The following is a 20,482-nucleotide window of genomic DNA, read 5'->3' as shown; positions in this document are numbered from 1 at the left end:
GATAAGACACAAAGGCCGTGCTCCTGTTCCTTGGCGCTGATTGGGTGCCTGCCCGGCCGCTGATTGGTTGTTAAAGTCGGCGGCTGATTGGATATTGTGAGACGAGAAGGGGCCAATAGACGTCGGGCGGGCGCTCTGCGCGGTGATTGGACGAAACGGGGCACGGTTTGGATCCTACCCTTTGTTGCAAAGCTCCACAATGGGAAGTCAATAGGAGCGGGGCGAGCGGCGGCGGGGCGCGGCGGGGCGGCGGGCGGCGGACTCCTGGCTCCCCGGACCTCAGCGGGCAGTCCCGGAGCAAGGGCTGCTCGGCCCCGCCGCCTGCCGGCCCGCCCCTCCGGCCCCGCCACAAAATGCCTTTCGCGGCGTGCGGTGCGGAGACTGCGAGCGGCGGGGTCGGGCCGCGCCGTAGGGAACGGCCGGGCTCCCCCCGGTCGTGGGGACAGCGGGGACACGCAGACGCTGGGCGCACGCTATGGGCTGGCTCGGCCGGTGTCGGAGGAGAGGTGGAGGAGCTTGTTGTATGGGCTTGCTAAGGGACTGCCCAGTTCGGCACCGTGCAGCCCCAGCCCCATCGCGGCGCTTACAGCGTCCGTCCTCTGGCTTTATGAATGGGAGCAGCCGTATTGTGCGATAGGAACGGTTGCCACAGGATTTGGTTTTGAATCGGGGCAGTCCTACTGATGTGTTGCCCTCCAAAAGGCACCGCTGCTCCCTGCCAGCGGGAACATCACCCTGGGACGTGCGTGTCCTGGGGGAGAGCCTGGGAGTGTGCAAATGCTGCAGCTGGGGCCCTCTGTGCTGCTGTTCTCCACCTCCCTAAAACCACATTCCCACTCACTTTGTGGGTTGTCTTCTAACTCCATAGCTAATTACAAAGTTCTGGGAAGTAGGAAACCAAATCCTTAATGCCTGTTGGTTGCATCTAGGAAGATAATAGCAATTAAGTGAAAAGTTGTTGTATTTTGGGGGAGGTTGCTCCCTCCAGTTGTGCCTTGCTGTTACGTTATTATATTTGCAGCAGCTGCTGGGGGTGGAGGCAGGTCCTGCCCCCATGGTCAGGAAGAACAGGTCCCAAATGCCCTGCAGTTGTAGCACACAGAACATGGAGTGAACGCAAACAGCCACTCCCGAAGGTATCTGCACTCAGCGTGCAGATGCAATCAGGCAGACTTTGCATGAGGTTTTGCATCCTCCCCAAATGCCTGCATCCCTCAGGCCAATGCCTGGTGCAAGAGCAGATCTGTGGCGGCTCCGCACGTAGCGTTCTTTGCTTCTCCCCTTCCTTGCAAGTCAAGCAATGCGCTCCAACACGGTGCTACAGGAATGTCATGTGCAGCTGCTGGGGGGACGCTGCCTCACGTGCATCTATTTGGTCCCCAACCACCTTTGCATGTTAATTTTCTTTTGGTCCTCGTGAAGAAAAACACGAATTACTTCTCAGAGACAAACAGCAGCGCAGCAATAGGATGGCCCAGGAGGTGTGTAAACAGTCATTTGCATTCGACGTGGCTTGGAAAATTGAGATCTGAAATAAAGAGCCGCCCTTTAATCCGAGTTGTTCATGCTTGGGAAAAAAGAAATCTAGAAATCTGTTCTGATAGCTTCATGTATTTTAAATTTGATGTTTGTAGAAGCGTACCATACTATTGCTGACGTGAGGGGACCAGAGCATGGTGTTTGTTATCAGGAGTTGAAAGGCATTGCTCCTCTGATATTTCCTCTCCTATTTCTGTTGCAACGATTGCTTACACTTCTAAATTTAGACACTTCTGAGCTTTGTTCTCTTGGAATTAAGACTGGAGAAAAGCTCTACGTCCCAGTAGGTTAAACAGAGGATGAGGAAAAGGCGTATGCAGCAAAGCTGAGGAGAGAAAATGAACACTTTGTGTTAGCAAAGATGTGTGTGCAGATAGAGGTAAGTGCACCCAGGGCACACATAGCTGCGTGCTCTGAGCACTGTCACCTGGCAGAGTGCTGCATGTTCCCGACTGCAAAACAGAAGACAGCTGAAGAGGAAGCAGCATCTGCATTGGCTTGTCAAGTAAACAAAAAAGCAGCACACAATGCCTGGAGTCAATGCTTTCCGAATCCCTGTGCTTCAGCATTAGCAGCTGTTTGTCGAAGGTCTTTTTCCTGCAGCTTCATTGCTGGTGGTGTTCGTGCATTGGACACAGAGATGCATACACACAGGTATTAACTGAAGGACTTCCACGTATACTCTTCTTGAAAAGTTGCCCAACTTGATCAGAAGCTGTATAATTACAGTGCTCCAGCCTCCTGGGGAGGGGCGGTACATGGATGTTGTGTTGGTGGCATATGGCTGAGCCCTGCAGACGCAGGGAAAGAGCTGCCAACATCCCACAGTCGGTGCTGCACCACTGCGAGCAGCGATTCAAAGAGCAGTTTGCCTCAATGGCCTGAGAGTTTATCATTAACACCACCCAACCCCTGCCAAAGGTTTCATAAACAAATACAGGTGCTTGCCATTTAAACGCTTGGTGCCCTTTACCGTGCAACCAGAGCACCGGTGAGTGAAGCTGTCCCATGTGGTGCAAGGGATCAAAGTCCCAGCAGAGCAGCTCGGTGCTTCCTGTGGGGTGGGGTGCCGTTGTCCAGGAGGCTCCGTGTCGAGCACGGCCGGGCCGAGGCACGTAGGCCTGAGCTGACCTGGAGTCCCTGAGGGTTTTGTGTCACCTGCCCTGAGGTAGGCCACCAGCTGCTCCCCAGATCCTCCTCCTCACCTTCCTCCTCCTCACCTTCCTCTTCTTCATCTTCCTCCGTGTTCTCTTTCTCCTCATTTTCCTCCTTCTCAGCCCAGGCCCTGTCACAGGCCCGGGCCATGGGCCCCCACCGCACGGGGGCGCCGTCGCGCTCTACCCTGAACTGCAATTCCCGTCATCCCCCTCGCGACCGGAAGCAGCTTCCCCCGCCGCCGCGGAGCGCCACTGGGAGTTGTAGTCCTGACTTCCCGGAAGTCGCCGCAGGCCGCGTCCCGGGTTGGCGGAGAGCGCGCGCGCGGCCGGACTACAAGTCCCACCCCACCCCGCGCACCGGGGCGGCAATGGCGGCGGCGGCGCCTGCGCGCGGCGCCCTCCGTGCGGACCGCGCAGAGTGAATAATAAAGGTCTCCTCGGCGGGAGCGGCGGCGGCGGGCGGGAGGCATGTCCAAGGGCCCGGTAGCGAGCGGCCCTGCCGCGACCGGGCCGGCGAACGCCGCCAGCGCGCTGCAAGCGCAGCCCGAGAAGCCGCAGCACTACACGTACGTAACGAGAGCTTCCCCCGCCGCCGCCGCCCGCGCGCCAACACGCGCCTGACGTCAGCGTGCGGCACGCGCCGAGCCCCGCGCACCGCCTCGCGCCGCACCGGCTGCGACCGGCCCCGGGCGGGGGGGGGAAGGAGGAGGAATGGGGGGGGGGTTGGAGGGAGAAAGGGGGGCCGGGCGGGGAGCGAGGGGCGGGGGGAGCGGATCCCCCTTTTCTCCCGCCCGCCGCCGCTGCTGCCGCCACGCCCGGCATGCACCGGGGCCCGGAGGGGCGGGGGGGGCGCGTTCCATCGGGCTGCGGCGGGGCCTCGGTGGGATGCGGCCGGCTGACGGCGCGGGGCGGGGGCTGTCAGCGTGTGGGGGCTGTCAGCGAGGGGCTCGGCCCTGTGATGGGTGTTTTTTGGGGGAAAAGTCGGCTGTGGGAGGCGGGGCGGGGGTGTGTGAGGTGAGCCCGGGCTGTGCTGGGTGTTGTGTGGGCACTAAGTGCTCGCCCAGGGAATGGCGTGGGGCTGAGGGCTCTGCTGACCCCGCTGTGGGTCCCCAGTTATGGGGAGAGGTGACTGAGGAGGGCAGGAAGGATGAAGGGAGCTCAGGTGTTGTCCCGTTGGAAGAATAAAGTTAGAGAGTGTTTGGAAATCAACTTCCCTCCTTGTTCTCCTTGTGCTGCCCACCTGTAGGGCAAAACAGCACGGATCTCCCCTGCTTCTTGCACACGTTGGTGCCCCGGTGCAGAACTGAATTCAAACTCTATCAGCACAGATCCGTGTGCCTCCTGCAGGGCTGTCAGCTGCACACCCAACCTGGGCTGTGCACAATGTCAGGTCTGCCGTAGACTGAGGGTGGAAATCCTGTGGTGATCCTTATGAAGCTGCAAAGCACGGGCCCACAGGTGGCTTTATTTCTGGTGGTTAAAGTTTGACAGGCCTATAGGAGTGAAGGAGGCAGAAGTGCATGGATGCATTGGGTCCCTGGGCAGGGAAGCGATGGTCAAAGTAAAAGGGAAAGCCCAGGGGAGATGTGAGATGTGACACAAAAATGAGGCTGCGGGGACATCAGGTAGAGGGAAATGGAGATGGCAGCATGGCTAAGCATGGCTGTGGAAGAAAGGATGTCAAAGATCAAGAAAGAAAGAGTGGAAGAAAGCTTAGGAAATAGGAAGAGAAGGAGGAAGATTTGGGACCAAGCAGCTGAAAAGGACAGAGGAGGAAAACAGTGCGCTGTGGAACAAAGGTGATGGTGTAATTAGCTTTATTTCCGGAGGGGAAAAGCACTTATTTGCGGATGGATGCTAAAAATAATTCAGTGAAAACAGTTGGAAGAGCACTGTAACCATACGTGAGAGATGGGTTTGGGGCTGCAGAGCGAGCCGTGCTTTGGGAATTGTGCAGTAGGTCACATCGTGCTGCAAACTCCTCCTGATAACATATGGGAACTTACTTGGTGGTCGTTGATGTAAAAAAGTTGTATGTTGTCAAAATGTAAATATTTTCTTCCCCCCCTTTTTTTTTCTTCTTTAAATGTAGTTTGTTTCCATAAAGTGACACGAAGGTTACGAGTTGTAAACTCAAGGAAGCTTAATTATGTGCATGCTTTGCTGTTCCCTGGGGACAGGCAATCTGGTACCGTGGATCTCTGGGAAGTTTGTGTTGTATTTATTAGGAAGGGTTCCAATTTCTATATTAGTGTCAATTTCTAAACTCTTGGTATTTGTGTGAGATTTTTAGGTAGTTTGTAATGCAGTTCTATATCTTGTCTGGAAACCTTTCTGCTTATTCTAGATGTGCAACAAAATAAAACCTGGAGAGAATAGAATTACTGATGATATCCCACTCCCTTTGGTGCAGTTTGCTCGCAGAAGAGGAATCTTAAAGCCCCCTTTGATTACGTCCTTGCTGGCTGTTGCAGGGTGTAGCTGGATGCTCCTGGAGACGTTCTGGTTCCACGCTTCCCTATTGAATTATGAATGTTGTATTTCACACCTGAGGATCTGATATTCTGTTTGTGGAATTCAAGTGAGAGACTCAGCAGCTGCTGTTACACTCACTCAGGTTTTTGGATCACAGGTCTGTGTGGGGCTGTTCCTTGTGATCCCACAGCTGCTGGAGCAGGATGAGCTCTGTGGATGCCACGGGTGCAGAGTGTGGCACGTTGCTCAGGTAGCTTTGGTCTGTGGGAGATATACTGTGCAGCTTAGCAGGTCGTGTGTCCTGGGAAGTGGGTTTGCTTTGGAGATGTTCCATCAAACCTCAGCTGCTCATTGACTCGGTGCTGTTCTCAGCTCTGGCTGGTTGTTGCAGCTCATGGTTGTTGCTGCGTGCATCTCCGTCTTTAATGTGTTATTACAAATGTGAATAGAGGCTGAGTTCAAAGAAACTGAAAGTAAACCATCAGTCACTCAGTGCTGTAGGTGCTGAGCGCCGCTGTAGCGCTGGGTTTTGGCACGCTCTGTCCATTTGGCTGTCACTGTTGTCATTGGTTTTCAGTCAGAGCAAACTCATTAATTGTGAATTATTAAGGCTGTATGCTGCTCGGCTGTTTATTGATCACACAGAATTTAGATAAGTGCAAGCAGAACAGTGCTTTGTTTGCTGTGCATTCACCTGAAAGACAGCTTAATAACTCTGCAGGAAAGGAGATGTTCAGGTGACGACGAATTAACCCATTCAGTTAGAACAAAGCCAAACAGAAGTGCATTCATTCTGGTCTGTTAAAAATGCATGCATTCAAAAGCAGCGTTGAAAATATTCCGAAGTAGGTTATGAACTCCTGGGCACGTTGGGCAGGTCATCCCTACTCGTGATAATTCTTTTGGGTGTGCAGGTTTTAAATACGAGCTGCTGTCCTGGGGACGAACGTGCAGCTCCTGTATCGCTGCAGGCTGTGCCTTCACTCGAGGTCTGGGCCTAAGAGTGCATCCCATCCTTCCTCATGCAGCAGCAGCAAAGCTCTGTGGATGTGCCTTTGCAGCTTAAAAGGCAAAACCTTGACTTCTTCAGGAGGGGAAGGAATTGTGGGAAATTCCTGAAGGATTAATGCCATGTACTTTGTGCTCTGCCTGCATCCACAGGGTTGGTTGTGAACTGATGGTAGAGGCTGCTGGGCTGCACTCACCAGGGCTTTATCTTGCAATCTTATTCTGCCAGGCGAAAGGAGCCGTGCACTTGAGCTGTAAGTGGTGATGAAAATGAGGCTGATGGAATGTTGTAACTCAAATTAACTTTGTATCCAAGGCGTTCCTGTGTCTGCCTGTTTGAGTAGCGCCTTGCCTAGTGGTTCTCAGCTTTAAGTAGGAACTCGGATTGCAGCAGTGACAGAAGTGCAGAATGAAGAAGAAATAAGAACAACAAGATCACAGATGGATTGATTCCAATGAAGAGCTTGCAAGGAAAGCCTTACCTATCTCAAAATCTTACATTCAAATTCCTATTCAGAAGCAACAAACACACCTGAAAGCACTTATAGTAGCAGAGAGCAATCCTTATCTTCCTATCAGTGGACAGTGTTTGATCGCTATCGGGGCAGCACAGTGTGGCTGATCTCAGCTGTACAGACTGGCTGCCTGTGGAAATAAAACCAAAACCCAGGTGTGAAGAGAGCACATTGTCAGTCAGTGCTTTTCTGTACGTGGTTTGCTCTTCTAGGACCCTTAGCACTTGCACTAAAAGATGTGTGCTGTTAAATGATGCTTTGATGTGCCTGGGCTGGCTGGTTTTTGCAATGCAGTGAGGAGGTTAAGTCTTAGGAAATTGGTTTTAGAAGCCTGTGGGCTTCTTAACCTAACAACACTCTGAAATAAGTGTTGAGTCTGAGCGTTGCCCTCATTGCTCTGCTTTTCCTTAGATGTACAAAATGATATGGACTTAGACAAGCATAGGATCTATCTGTTGTTTAAAAAAGCTGAGAGTAAATGCATTGTTAGACTTCAGAGCTGGTGGTAGAAAGCACAGAGTGAGCTTCTAAACAAGGGATTTCCTATTGGCCTGCTGCACTGCTACCTGTGAGCATTGGTGTATCTCATCAGGCGAGCACAGGCTGCTGTTTATGAGGTCTCTGAAGTTCTCTGAACACGAGTACACTACAAACTGTTATTAGGAAGTACAAATAGTAACAGGAAGTTGGAAATATAAAGTACTGGAGCATTAACAGGAAGGGCTGCACTCACAGTATGTGCTTGCTGTTGAGTGCATGCACTGGAGCAGTCTGCAGCATGAAAGTCTGCATTTTGGGGTTCTGAAAGCTGACAGCTTTCCTTGCAGCCGTGCTGTGTGTTGCTGTTTAATGCATGTGTGGCTGCTGGAGGGTATTTCTGCATTGTCTCAGAGCAGGACTGGGGCACTTAATGATGGGGTTGTTTTGGGGATCAGCGTTGGCAGGGAATCGTGCCTTATGTTAATGCTCACACGTGGCTTTATTCTGAGGAGAGCTGTCAGTCTCCAGCATTTTACTTCCTTTAGACCCCCCAGAATAAGGCTTCTGATTTCCTATGAGGCACTGGAACATGCAGCCACCTTCTGGCAGAGGTTCTGACCAACGTCTTATCTGTTACTGAGAGCCAGAGATGTTAAATTGAACATAGCCATTAGGACACCAGCAGAAGGGGAACTTACACTGAGTTTGTTGTCAGCTCGCTGTCTGTTGGCCAGCACTGCAAATGGATCTTGGTAGAGATCACTCTTTTATTAAGAGTGGTTGCACCGTTGATTACAGTTAAGTAATTATTTGAACCTCTTTTTATCGTTGCATGCCTAGAATTTCTTTTTAGATTAAGAAATGCATCTTGAAAGGAAAATTGTTTCTTGAATCAACACCTGATGAGTATCTGCAAAAGTCTGAATTGGAGTCGATATTGTTTTACTTGTTAATCTTCATCTTCCACATGTCACCACAGTTAATAAAGAAGCAGTCAGCGCACACCCAATGTGCTCAGAGGCAGCTTTTCTCCTCTTCATTTCAATCAACTGGGAGCTTTTATTAATAGCACTTTAATGTTACCATCATAACAGGAATAAAAGCAGCAGATGCCTCGGGGCAACCGTGCAGCTCTGCTGCAACAAAAAGAGTTTGCACGTTTAAAATATCTCGAGTGCTACCAGATTAGTTGGGATATGGATTAGTCACACTGCAGAGCTGTGGCATAGCCTGGGGTTTGGCTGCTCTTCCCTGCTTGTGCTGCTGTACATCTCCGTGCTGCTGATGTACCTGGTGTGAGCGCAGGCTGGCGTGGCAGTGCAGTGCTCTTTTGGACCTGCATCTACGTGCAGCTCTCGTGCAGTGTGGGAAGAGTCTGCTGGGCTGCAGCAGGCACGACTGAAGTGTGATGTGCTGAACGGGGAGGGAAATCAATGGGATGGCATTGATTCTTTAAAATTGGCCAACAAGAGCTGGCTGTTATCTTTGTGCTGGCACGTGTGTTACGGGATGTGGGTCCGTGCCTGCTGGATAATCGCTGTGTTTTGTTTCAGACTCAAAACAGAAAGTGTCTGTTCACAAACATAAAGCTTTCCGGGGAGCTTTGCTGCACATCTGGTTGGCACTTCATCTGGAGAGAAGCAGATCCCATTTTGTGTTCAGATGCAGGCTGCTCTGGATAGGCCATCGTTCCTCGTGGAGCTTTGGTTTTTTGATTATGGTTCAGATCTTCAAACAGCGATGCACCATCTGAAAGCTGCCGTGAGGATGGGGCTGCAGCTGATCTATGAGCTGCATGTTAAATCACAAAGGCTCTTGGCATATCCGGGAGGTGGAAGGCTACTACGTTGATTTCTTGTGCGGCGAGATGTTGAGGGATAGCCTGAAAAAGGCTCATAAAAACCAACCATGGAAAGCCTGAGCTATGCAATGGTTTGAATGGAAATAAAGCTTTGTTTCAGATTTTTGCCTTTGCGGATTCTTGCGTGCATTTTGTTTCAGGGAGCTCTCAGAGCAGTAACAGTGCTTTTGGAGGAGCCCAGCCCTGTTCCCAGCCTCCACAAGTGTTTCTGCAGTTGCAAACTCCGGCTGGGCTTTGTTGGTGATTGAATGAATGGTGAGAGATGTACCACATGAAAGAAGTTGACTGGAAGCTGTTATTTTAATTTTTACAGCATAGGACATCCACATACTGTTCAGATCTTCGCTCTTTTTTAGTCTAATCCAGCAAACTTGATGAATATTAACTCCATATGAACTCTGTGTCTCAGTGGGCGTTCTCCATGTTTGGGATAGGCTGCAAGCTCTAAAGCCCATGGATGGATGTGTTTGCTGGGTAATTAGCAGTAAAATACTTGCTCGTATTTGAGATGTGTTTTAGTGAGAATTAAAGCAGGTGTAGACCTTTAACAGCATTCATCTGTTCATCTTCAATACGTTTGAGGTTTCCTTGCTGAAATAGCTGCATTCAACCCACGTTTGGTTGAGAAGCACTTAGCATCATACGGTATCCTAGGTTGGAAGCGACCCATGAGGATCATTGAGTCCAATTCTTATGATCTTCAGCACTTACACAGGTGCTGTAGGGAAGGAATGGTGTGCAGGTAAATGGGTGCAGAGCAGAATCCAGCCCACAGAGAGGGGAGGGTTGTTTGAACTGGGGGTGAGCTGTGCTTGAAAACAGAAGCTTCCTTTAGGCACAGCCGTGTTGTTTCCATAAATTAACAGTGTCGAGTTGGAAATCTGATGTTTAAACTTGGGGGGAATCGGGTGTGTTTTCAAAACATTGCATGAGCTGTCTGAATGCTTAGTTAGTGCTGAGGTCATATCAAATAATTCACGGCCAGCTGATTTGGAGATCAAATTCCATGAAATGTAAATGTCAGCTTCACGTTGAGTTCTGGATCCTGCTGAATGGCCAGGCTGGATGTGGCTCTGGGCAGCCTGGTCTGGTGGTTGGCAACCCTGCACATAGCAGGGGAGTTGGAACCAGATGATCGTTGTGGCCCTTTTGTGATCCTATGAATGGCTTTGAAGGCAGTGTGTCTGAAATGCACTGTGGTTACATGTATGCATGCGCCCATCCTTGGATTGTTTTAATTACTAAGGTGAAAGCTCTTGTGTAAAGAGACAGTTGGATTTGAAATGGGTTTTATTGTTACGGATTGGACATGCAGCTTTCGTGGTCTGCTGGTACAACAGGTTTCTGATTTTTATTTTAAAGAGAGCCAAAAAAAGACTCAAATTATTTAACTCCTCTGGTTTGAATGACACAACTCCACATAGCCCTGCCTGAGGGGTACACGGCTCCAGGGAAGCAGAACAAGCATCTCTTCCCCTCAGCCTCGCAGGCTGTGATGTGACTGTAACCCAGTGAAGCTTGCATCTTGGCTGCTGGCAAACGGGATGTGATCAATGAGTACTGATGTATTATTGAATTAACTCAGAACTGAAAGCCTCAACTTGCTTTCATCATCAAGGCAGAGCGTTGGTGAGCTACCCGAACTGCAGCGTAGTAGTTCTGTCAAAATGAAGCCATTTTTGGCTGTAATTCTGGAAAGCAAACCGTATTTTGCCTGAAAGTGGTACAGAGCTGTCTTCCTGCGATGCCTTGGCACCATGCTGTAGGGTCTCTTTGTTTTTTCTTGTTTTCTATGTATAGACAAGAAACAACTGTTGGATGTTTTGCTTCTCATTGTAGAATTTCATGCAAATTTCTGCCAGTTGCCAGTGTTTTATTTTTAGAATGCACGTGGTTATTTTCAGCAGTCAATTAAAGTGCTCATCTATAAAGTGATGGTGCTATATCGTTCTTTCCTTGCAGTTTAACTGAATTACTTGCATTGTTTTCCACTCCGTAGCATGCTTTGAAATCCAAACACAGAGTTGCAGTAGCAATCATGTTACAGCTCAATGAGACTGTTGTACGTTTTTGTTGGTTTTCTATCTTTAGCTTTCTGTAATCTAGCAGTTTGTGCTTTACCTTCTGTGACACGTGCTGTTCTTCAGCATTTCTTCTAGGAGGAAGTTGTTCACCCAGAGGGTGGTGAGGCACTGGCACAGGTTGCCCAAGGAGGCTGTGGATGCCCCAGCCCTGCAGGCATTCAAAGCCAGGCTGGATGTGGCTCTGGGCAGCCTGGGTTGCTGGTTGGCAACCTGCACACAGCAGGGCTTGGAGCTGGATGAGCATTGTGCTCCTTTGCAACCCAGGCCCTTCTATGATGATTAAGCTCTGAGTTCATCCACATCAATCAGGTGTCCAGGAAAAGGAAAACTTGAGTGCTGCCTACCAATTCCTGCAGCAGAACTGAGGGAGCCAGCACAGGTGGTGTGAGCTATGGGTGCACACACAGTCATCTTGGCCATGGAGGTGCACAGTGAGTTATATATGGACTCTTAAAATAAATAAAAAAAAACCTCCACAACAAAACAAGCCCGACTTCATGCATCTGTAATAAGTCTCTCCAACTTTCACTTTCTTTATTTGCCCTTAGACTGACATTATTGTCAAGCTCTAATGGAGAAGGGGAAATCTAACAGCCTTCAAGTCACACGGTGCTGTCTGCTGTGTGACCTTTTTCCAGTTGATGGTTCAATTTATTTAGGTGATAAAGAAAACACTGGGGCATGTGAAGTCTGTCTTCTTGACAGATGTGAGCTTACTGAAACTTTGTCCTCATCCTTTTCTCCTTCCCCACATTCACAGACAGCCCTTAGTTTTTAGAAAGAGGTCCATATATTCTTCTTTGAGGTTTAAATGTTTTCTAATCTTTTCAAGGTTTATGAAAGTGCAGCTGGCTGTCAGCATGCGAAAAGGGCAGCAGTTGTTGGGATGTACTGCAAAGGAAATGTCTGTGTTTTGTGTCAGGTGATGCACAGCAAAAATCCCTCGTGATACGGGGTGTGAGGTTGTAGAGAAACAACGTTATGTGGGTATTTTTGTCAAATGGGGGATATCATGGGACTGGATCAGAGCTGTGGAGAGCCACAGCGAGTTGTAAGGGCTGTTGGTAATGCTTTGTCAGGAAACTTTCCCTGAAATCACGATGAAACTGTTCAAGCTTGCTGCTAAAAATGCTTGTTGTTGTTTGTTTGATGCTTAGCAGTGATCAGTGCAACGCTCTATTTCTGCAGTAGGTTACATCTGCTTGTAAGGCATTGGGACCCTGTGGTGGCCAGGAGCAGAAGCCCAGGGCTGGCAGCTTGCTGACCTCCTTGGCATGCTGAGGAATTCCATAAAGGCAGAGCCTTGAGTCACCCTGCTGGTCTGCCAGGAGATGTGTAAGGGTGCTGCAGGGAATTGTGAGTGCAGAAGAATTGAATGGCTTTGCACAACGGCCGTTCTTGTCCAGGAATGCCTTCTTTGCCCTAAGAGCAAAAGCTCCCGAGCAATGTCAGAGCTGCATATCATATCGTTTTTCCTCGATCAATAAGGATATGTTAAACAAAAGGTGCATTAGTAGGGTTTTTATTGAGTATGCTGTTGGAATAAGTAGATTCTGTCATGCACCGTTGGCTCATTTCAATTGGAATACCACAGTTCAGTAAAGGAAAATAATTGAGTCGTAGGTTTCTTACTTAAAGTGTGTTAGATATCATCTTTTGTAATAAAATTTTATGAGGGTGAAATGAATTTAGAGAGCTGATTAAACAGGGACAGCTCTTTTCCTTTCCCTCTTGTGTAGGGTTGGCTCTTTGAGCTTCACAACAGCAGTTTGGAAAATATTTTCGATAGATAAGCCTTATTGAATTAGAAACATCTATATCTGCTGTTTGTTATTTTCCCCCGAGTTTTGCAATGCTGCCTGCTTTGCAGACAGCCTGTTGGTTAAGCATGTTGGGTTCACTTCAGATAATTTTATCAGTGTTAACACAAACCGCTCATTTAAACTTTTGAAGCAAAACTGGTAACGTTTTTTTTTTCCTCCCTTTCCTATGCTGAATTAGGAAAACTTCCTGCAGCTCGCTGTCTGAGCAGTCAGATGCCAGTGGGAGTTCCAGTGAAGAGCAGTGAGCACTGTCATTCAGGCAGCAGCATCCAGAAAGGTTGGCTGTCTGCATGAGCAGTGAGCTGGGACCGTGTGAGGCTTTACGCTGAGGTCTGTGGCACAGCCTTGTGCAGTGCTGTCAGGAAGAGCAGGATGTGACTGGTGTGAAAGTGCCAGCAAAGAGCCCACGGTGTTTCCAAGTACTTTGATGCCAATAAAATTGTGTTTTTGCTGTTATGACCCTCTGTTAGGAGAAGCAGAGAGGCAGGACTGAAATAAATGCTATTGGCATGTGAGCATTTTCTTCCTCATCTCCGAAATCTTATCAGGAAGTTTAATGTTTATTTAAAACAAAACAAAACAAAACAAAAAACTAGCGCTCTATTTGCAGACTTGTTGGCTAGATTTAACTCTGCAGGGCTTTTTTGGAAAGACCAGTGCAGTTAATCCATTATATATAACTCAACTAGTGATTCCCATGCCAGCAATGAAATGGAAGCGTACGTGCCAGGCTGGACTTCCCAAAAGCAGCCAGACTTGGGCTGATTTCTTAGTGTGCCCTGTGCTGTGTCCTGGAGTGGTTGCTCACTAGAGCTGCAGGGATGGAGCCCCATGGACACGAGGCACTGCTTCCAGCTCCAAGCCACTGAACTCTTAGAAAGCTGTCCCTGGCTCTGGGCTTACACCAAAATAAACAGCACTGGAACCAGGTGCTATGAAGGGTGTGTTAGTGCTGTGTCATGGATGTAAACGCACACCCATGAACACGCCAAATCTAGGTGATACCAGACTCGATCTTGCTATTATCCTACTTTTACAGGCACTGTCTTAGTCAGGATTAGCCAAACAATTATCTAATGGTTGTCTCTGTGGTGTCGTCCTGCTGCAGAGGATTTAGATCCGATTGATTAGCCTCAGTGCTCTCTTGGATCCCCAAATGAATTTTGGCAGGGAGGGAATTGACAGTGAGGAGAAAGGAGGGCTGCAAAGGAGAGGAGCTAGCGTTGAAAGATTGCAAATAGGACAGTGTTAGCATTATGGGAAGAACAGAGATTTGGAAGAGACATTTTTTTCTTCTTTCTTTTCCATCTTTTCTCCCCAGCCTTCCTGATCCCTCTGCTATAAAGCAGAGATTTCTCCCTTGGTGTCATTGTGAGTCTTCCAGTGATTTCGGGGAGCTCTGGGTAGGGATTTTAACAAAGAATTTAGAGCTCAGCTGTCTTCAGGCATTCCCAATGCACTTTCCCGAGTTGAGATCACACCAGTGCATGCATGACTTCAGGAAGTTTGGCAGAAAGTTTGCAGCCCTGGATGCAGGTAGCCCTGTGCTGAGCTGCCTGAGCATGCCGGGTGCAGCCACAGGCAAACAGCAAAGCTGCAGCACTGAGCATACAGCGATTGTGAGCAAAGCAAGGCTGCAATCACTGAGTTTGAAAATGAAGCTGCTCAGTTTCTTCAAAACAACTTTTTAGTTTTAAAGTTGTTTGGTGATGTTTGGAAGGGTGTATGTATATATACTTCTAAATTTTATTTTTCAGCTTCCTCTTGCTCTTCTTTGTCCCTGCAGATCCCAGAGCAGCTCAGTCCGTGCAGGCAGAAGGGAGCAGCCTGCAGTGCTGGCTGCAGACACGAGCACTTGCTGTGCTGCCTGGGGAGCAGAGCTGTGCTGGCAGTTGTGAGCAGTTGGCGGTTCCCCTACAGCGTAAATTACAGGGAGCAATTATTGCTCTTTCCCACTTCCCACCCCAGAGGAAGTGGAACGATCTTTTATCCTCCCTAATGCTTCGCCCCTCCTTTAGCCTCTGGGAGTTCTCAAATTTAGTTTAATAACTTCTCCTCTTGTCTTCCTAGTGAAATAAGTCTTCATTTCTAGTTGCGTCCATCCTGCTCAGCTGTGTGCTCGTTTCAGCCTGGTGACTTTGCTGCGTGTTCTTCTGGCCAGCTGTGGCTTATTTGTTTAGAATTGCATTTGTCTTTGTTGAGTAGGAATCAGAAATGATAAGCTTTCCTCCGGGAACCTGGGTGTTGCTGTTGACATAAAGTGATATCAGAAGATCAAGCTATGTGCTTGCCACTTCAAAACTGGAGCTTGGAAATGCTACATCCATACACATACAAGTGGAAGTGCTCCTGAAGTGACTTGCAGAGTACTGATGAATCTTCTGTCTTTTAAAAGTAAATACAGGAGTAACTGCTGTATGAAATAAGGGTGGGAATGTCTGCCCCTCCTGTGTCTTCGTGAGACCTTTAGAGAGAAGTTGAGAAATGCAGGCTGCAGTTACTAGAGTTCCCCTTCCTGCAAAGGCACGGCGTGGGGCTGACGTGCTGTGAAATACGTACTGCTGCTCTACATGTTTGAAGGGTTGTTCAGAAATTCCTTTTCTCAGCTCTATTGGGAAAATACCTGCAAGGACCACGTGCACTGGGAGGATCTGTGTGTTTCTGTTTGGAGCCTTTGCAGAAAGACCACTGAAATATTCATAGCATTCTGCTCTGTGAGCCATCAGTCGTGCAAAGGCTGTGTATCCTTTCTCTGCTGCCAGAGCACGTGGGTTGGACGTCTTTCATATATTTTAATACAGAGTGGTTGGTTGAGTGGCCTGTGTTCTCCCAGAGGAGACAAAACTCACTTCATCAATCAAGAAAACACAGGGCTGTGAGGCAGTTTACCATTCAGGCCATTGTGGAGAAGGGTAATTTGAAACGTTATAGTGGGCTGAGAAAAGAAAAAGCTGAAGCAGTGATTGAAGGGCTTGAAATGTGTGAGTTAATGTGACTGTGCTGGTTTTCCTCTGTTGGGCTCCATGGTGGATGATGGGGTGCTGGTGGGGGCTTAGCAGCACCTGTTGGCAGGCCTTGCTTTGAAATTAAGAGTGAGAGATTGTTTGTTTAATAGACAACATTAAAGAATGAGTTTCTGATGAAGCATGTTAGGTGTTAAACACTTCTCAGGTGAGCCATTTACTTATGTAATTATCTCTCATTTACATTATAATAAATGTTTCTCCAGGGAGTTTAGCCAATCATGAAATGCAATTAATTTTCAAATGCTCTTCAGCATCAATTGACGCTCCAGAGACCCAAATCCCTCATCAGTGTGTGTGTTTTTAACCTCACCAGCTAAAGAGAAGCTGTTTCAGCTTGGCTGATCGTGCAGTTTTAGTGTTTCTTTTAAGGCTTTTCTGTTTCTTCCTTTTGTGTTTTGTTTTTTAATGGTATTTCATAAAAGCCCATCTCTTGCTAGAACACTGAAGTGTTGGGCTTGATGCTTTGTACCTGGGTTGTTTGGGTCTGATGTCTCCCCTTGGTTTCCAGAGAACCAGAGACAGCCAGGAGTTGGCCTCAACAGTCCATGTGGGTCCCTTCCAACTTGGGATGTTCTATGAACCTCATCTCTCCAAGGGCGTGCATGGAGATGTATGGGTGGAAGGGAGCGACTGGTGACCTCGCAGTGCCTCTGCAGAGCAGTCTGAGATCATACTGCTGAAATTTCATTGAATCATCAGAGAATCACAGAATGGTTGGGTTGGAAAGGTCCTCTGCCACAAGCTGGGTGCCCAGGGCCCATCCATGGCAATGGGTCTCTCCAGGGCTGGAGCACCCACAGGTCTGGGCAGTGCCAGGGCCTCACTGCCCTCTGTGTAAAGAATTCCTTAGTTGCACCTCATCTGAATTTCCCCCCAGTTAGCTTAAATCCATTCCCCTTCTCCTATCACTATCTGCCCATGAAGTCTACTTAATTCACTTTCTAACCTAAATGTTGTTACAAGTCTTAGTGCACTGATAAGACAAAATAATGTATAGAATTCCACCTTCTAGACCCGTTCTTGGCCCAAGAGCTTGGAAAGCTTTTCAGGCATTAATTAATTTTATTACAGTGTTCACTTTTTAAATGAATTATGCTCATAGTGGGGACCTCCCATTTGAACCAAGTTGGCTTTTTGAAAGTGAAAAGGAACCCAGCAGTGTTGTTAGCCCTTACCTACCCCATGTGAACTGTGTGCTGGCACCATGTTTTCTGGTACTGAGCTTTAGTCCCTGTGCAGCTGTTGTTGCGGGGCTCCTGGTCAGCCCTCAGCCTTTGTGGGTGGAGGGCAAAGCATAGCCCAACTGATTGGAGGTTGAGAGGAAGGAATGCTGGCAAAATCCACTGTAGGAACGCTCCTGCCACTGATATTCTCTCCTCACAGCAAACAAATAAAATCACTTTTGTTGGATGCGTGCATTTTCCTGAGGCTTTCTTGTCAGCCAGGCTTTCTTGTCAGGGGTAAGGGGAGAAGGATGCTTTATTTATGGATGTTGCTTTCTGAATGAGTCTAGTATGCTGCCGTCTGTAAATACATCTTCAGGCATATTTCCATTTATTTAGAGCCATGAGAGATGGTATCTTGTGGGGGATGAATACTTCACAAATTCCTGAGCTGTGTTGCATTGCCTCAGAGTACACATATTGCTCCGAATGAATCCCTGTCTGCTCTTACACCACCCTGTTGCTCCCAGCAGAGCCCCAGCTCTTCTTCTGCCTGACAGATTGCCTTACTAGGCACTTTAACCAGACCTCCAAAGATAAGAGCCCAGAAGATGACTGCTGTGTTCCCCCTGCGTTGCTCTTGGAGCCTCACCTGGTGGGATTTGGGTCCTCCGGCCATCCCTGCATTACCTACAGATACAGCTGATGGGTTTCAGGCAGCGTAGATTTTGTAAGCACCTCCACTCAGATCACAGTCAGATCATCGTGTTGATCTAAACCATTTTGTAATCCTCTACAATCTGGGTTTAGAGGCTGTTATTAGTGTCACAAATAAAACCTTGTGGCTTCTTTAGTTCTCGGGATGAAAAGAGGCACGTACTCTCCAAGAGTGACATATGGAAGTGAAGCAACAGAAGCATCCAGGAGGTGAGGTGTTATCCCCTCCTTAGGAGTGAATCCTGAGGTCACAAGACTGCAACAGAGAGATGGATTGATGTTATCCTTGTGGTTGATCGTGTGCCTGAAGGAGGAAATAAGATAAACCAGGTGGAAAAGGGAGGAAAAAGTTTCTTATCTGTGTATTTATTTGCATCTTTTTCTCACAGTAACTTGAAGCTTTAAAGATGGAAGCGTAGTTTGTGTTTGTTTTTTTTCTACCTGGGCATACATCTCTAAGCAAGGCAAACCCTTGTTTCCCCAACAGGTCTCCAATTCAGAGCTGGATATGGTTGGAAAGGGGCTTAGGAGTTGTACGTTCTCACAAGCTGTTCCCAAAGTTGGTGTAGTGCCTCTTTGCAATGATTCTGAAAGACCATAGGAAGTGATTTCAGCTGCCTTTAGCACTGATATTTGGGCTGACCAAGCTGGGCACTGCTCTGCCCCTTACAGGCAACCAGCAGCCTTAAGCACTGGATGAAAGCATGCTGGGTTCAGCTCAGGGCTGGGTGCTGCTGGCCTGGCATTGACTCTGCGGGAAACTGAGTATTGCCTCCAACCTGCAGCCCCTGTGATTCTATGATTCCTGTCCTGAATTCCTGTTTTTGCCTTTCTGTCTGCAGTTACCTGAAGGAGTTCCGCACAGAGCAGTGCCCTCTCTTCGTGCAGCACAAGTGCACTCAGCACCGGCCCTACACTTGCTTCCATTGGCACTTTGTCAACCAGCGCCGTCGCAGATCTATCCGCCGTCGGGATGGGACATTTAACTACAGCCCTGACATTTACTGTACCAAGTATGATGAGACCACAGGAATCTGCCCAGAAGGAGACGAGTAAGTGAAATCTGCACCCTGCTCTGCTGGCATGAGGCTTTTGGGATCAGTCCAGGTGATGATTCCAGCCAGGTCCTGTAGAGATGAGGCAGGTCAGCAGCAAAGCAGCTTTGTAACATACATAACATGAGAACAGATGTAAAAACTGTAATAGCAATCCATGTGTGCCAGGCCTGCTGCAGTGATGATGGCAAGAGGGAAGAGTTTGTTTTGTTGGGTCATCCCTGGTCGTGAAGCTGGTAAGCTGAAGTGGAGCAAGATGCAAATGTATGTGGCCGTTTCCAGCAATTAAAGGGTTAACCCAGTAGTACAGCTTCACCCACGTGACAGATATGAAAGATAAATAGTGTAGTCAAACTGTGGTCAAATATAGAGAGTGTTTTATATAGAGATGCTATAGAAAGATGGAATTTCAGTTCGCTTTCTTTGTGCCAGTACAAACACACACAGAAAAAAAGGCTCTTTATTGGGAAAACAATATTTTTTGCCCAATTAAGTAAAGTTCTTGTGGCTGCAGCAAAATGGAATAAATCCCCAGCCTGAGGCCTCTTTCAGTGCTTTCTTCCTTGTTACAAGAGAGCTGGAAGGGACTGGAAATACAACATTTGGGGGCTTTGGCTTCTAGGTCACTGCTTCGTACCTGGCTCAAACTCAACCAATGAAAACTGATGCTATCTCGAAACTGCTGGCTTGTAGTGTTGGCTTAATACTGCAAATACGAATTTCACCTATTCCATCTCGTTCTTTTTGTATTTCTCAATGTAAATGATACTTTCTCTGCTTCAGAGGGGGAAACAAAACATGAGTTAAAGTAGTGGTGTTGTGATTCTCCTCACTTGTCCCGTGCTCTGCACGAAGGATGCATCTGGCTATAGATAGACTGTTGCAGCCCTGTAGGAGTGCATCAGCAGGAAGCAGTAACAGCATGAAGTCTAGATGGGCTGCTGAGGAAATGGTATGTGCCATGTGATGTCCCTTCAATCATGGCTAGTATATCAGAATGCTTTGACAGTGTCCTTGCTCTTTCCAGATCCCTGGCAGTTACTAGGCTAGAATAACAAGCTGCTGCTGGCTTAGTAATCCAGTTGTCTGCTTGGGAGGGAAACCATTGTATACTATGCAGTGACAGATTTAAGGGTTCTGTGTAACATTGAAAGGCATAATACAGGAGAGTTGGCGAAAGTATGTCAACTTACAGCATCCTTTATCATCACTGTGTCTTCCAGTAACGTTGAGTTCACTAGCAGTGTGACTAAAGTTTGGCTTTTCTTCCCTTTCTCCTGTACCTCAGATGTCCCTTCTTGCATAGAACTACTGGAGACACAGAGAGGAGGTATCACTTACGCTATTACAAAACTGGAATCTGCATCCATGAGACAGACTCCAAGGGAAACTGCACAAAGAATGGAGTCCACTGTGCTTTTGCTCATGGGCCCCATGATTTACGCTCTCCTGTGTATGACATCAGGTTAGTAGAGCTTATAGCTCTGAATGAAAAGGGTGATTGCTATGCTCAGATGATTGAAGGATCATACTGCTTCCCAACTACTTAGTGTTGGGGTGAGCATGGTGCATCCATTCC

General features: G+C 48.1%; 1 protein-coding gene across 7 annotated transcripts in view; it reads left to right on the top strand.

Moving 5' to 3' along the window:
* Positions 1 to 3,025: 3,025 nt before the first annotated feature.
* Positions 3,026 to 20,482, top strand: part of UNK (unk zinc finger) — a 38,707-nt gene continuing 21,250 nt past the window's right edge. For 3 of the 7 annotated variants that reach the window (XM_048964955.1, XM_048964959.1, XM_048964958.1), the window contains exons 1-3: positions 3,567 to 4,495; positions 18,691 to 18,900; positions 20,192 to 20,368. In XM_048964955.1, the coding sequence (XP_048820912.1) occupies positions 4,332 to 4,495; positions 18,691 to 18,900; positions 20,192 to 20,368 (551 nt within the window). In that variant the 5' untranslated portion in view covers positions 3,567 to 4,331. Of the gene's footprint in view, positions 3,263 to 3,566; positions 4,496 to 18,690; positions 18,901 to 20,191; positions 20,369 to 20,482 lie in introns of those variants that run through there. The other 4 variants (XM_048964960.1, XM_048964957.1, XM_048964956.1 and 1 more) reach the window with 2 other exon arrangements.

Source organism: Lagopus muta, chromosome 18 (assembly GCF_023343835.1).
Source record: "Lagopus muta isolate bLagMut1 chromosome 18, bLagMut1 primary, whole genome shotgun sequence".
In the NCBI taxonomy this organism is placed as follows: domain Eukaryota; kingdom Metazoa; phylum Chordata; class Aves; order Galliformes; family Phasianidae; genus Lagopus; species Lagopus muta.
This window is presented reverse-complemented; position numbering and strand designations above follow the sequence as displayed.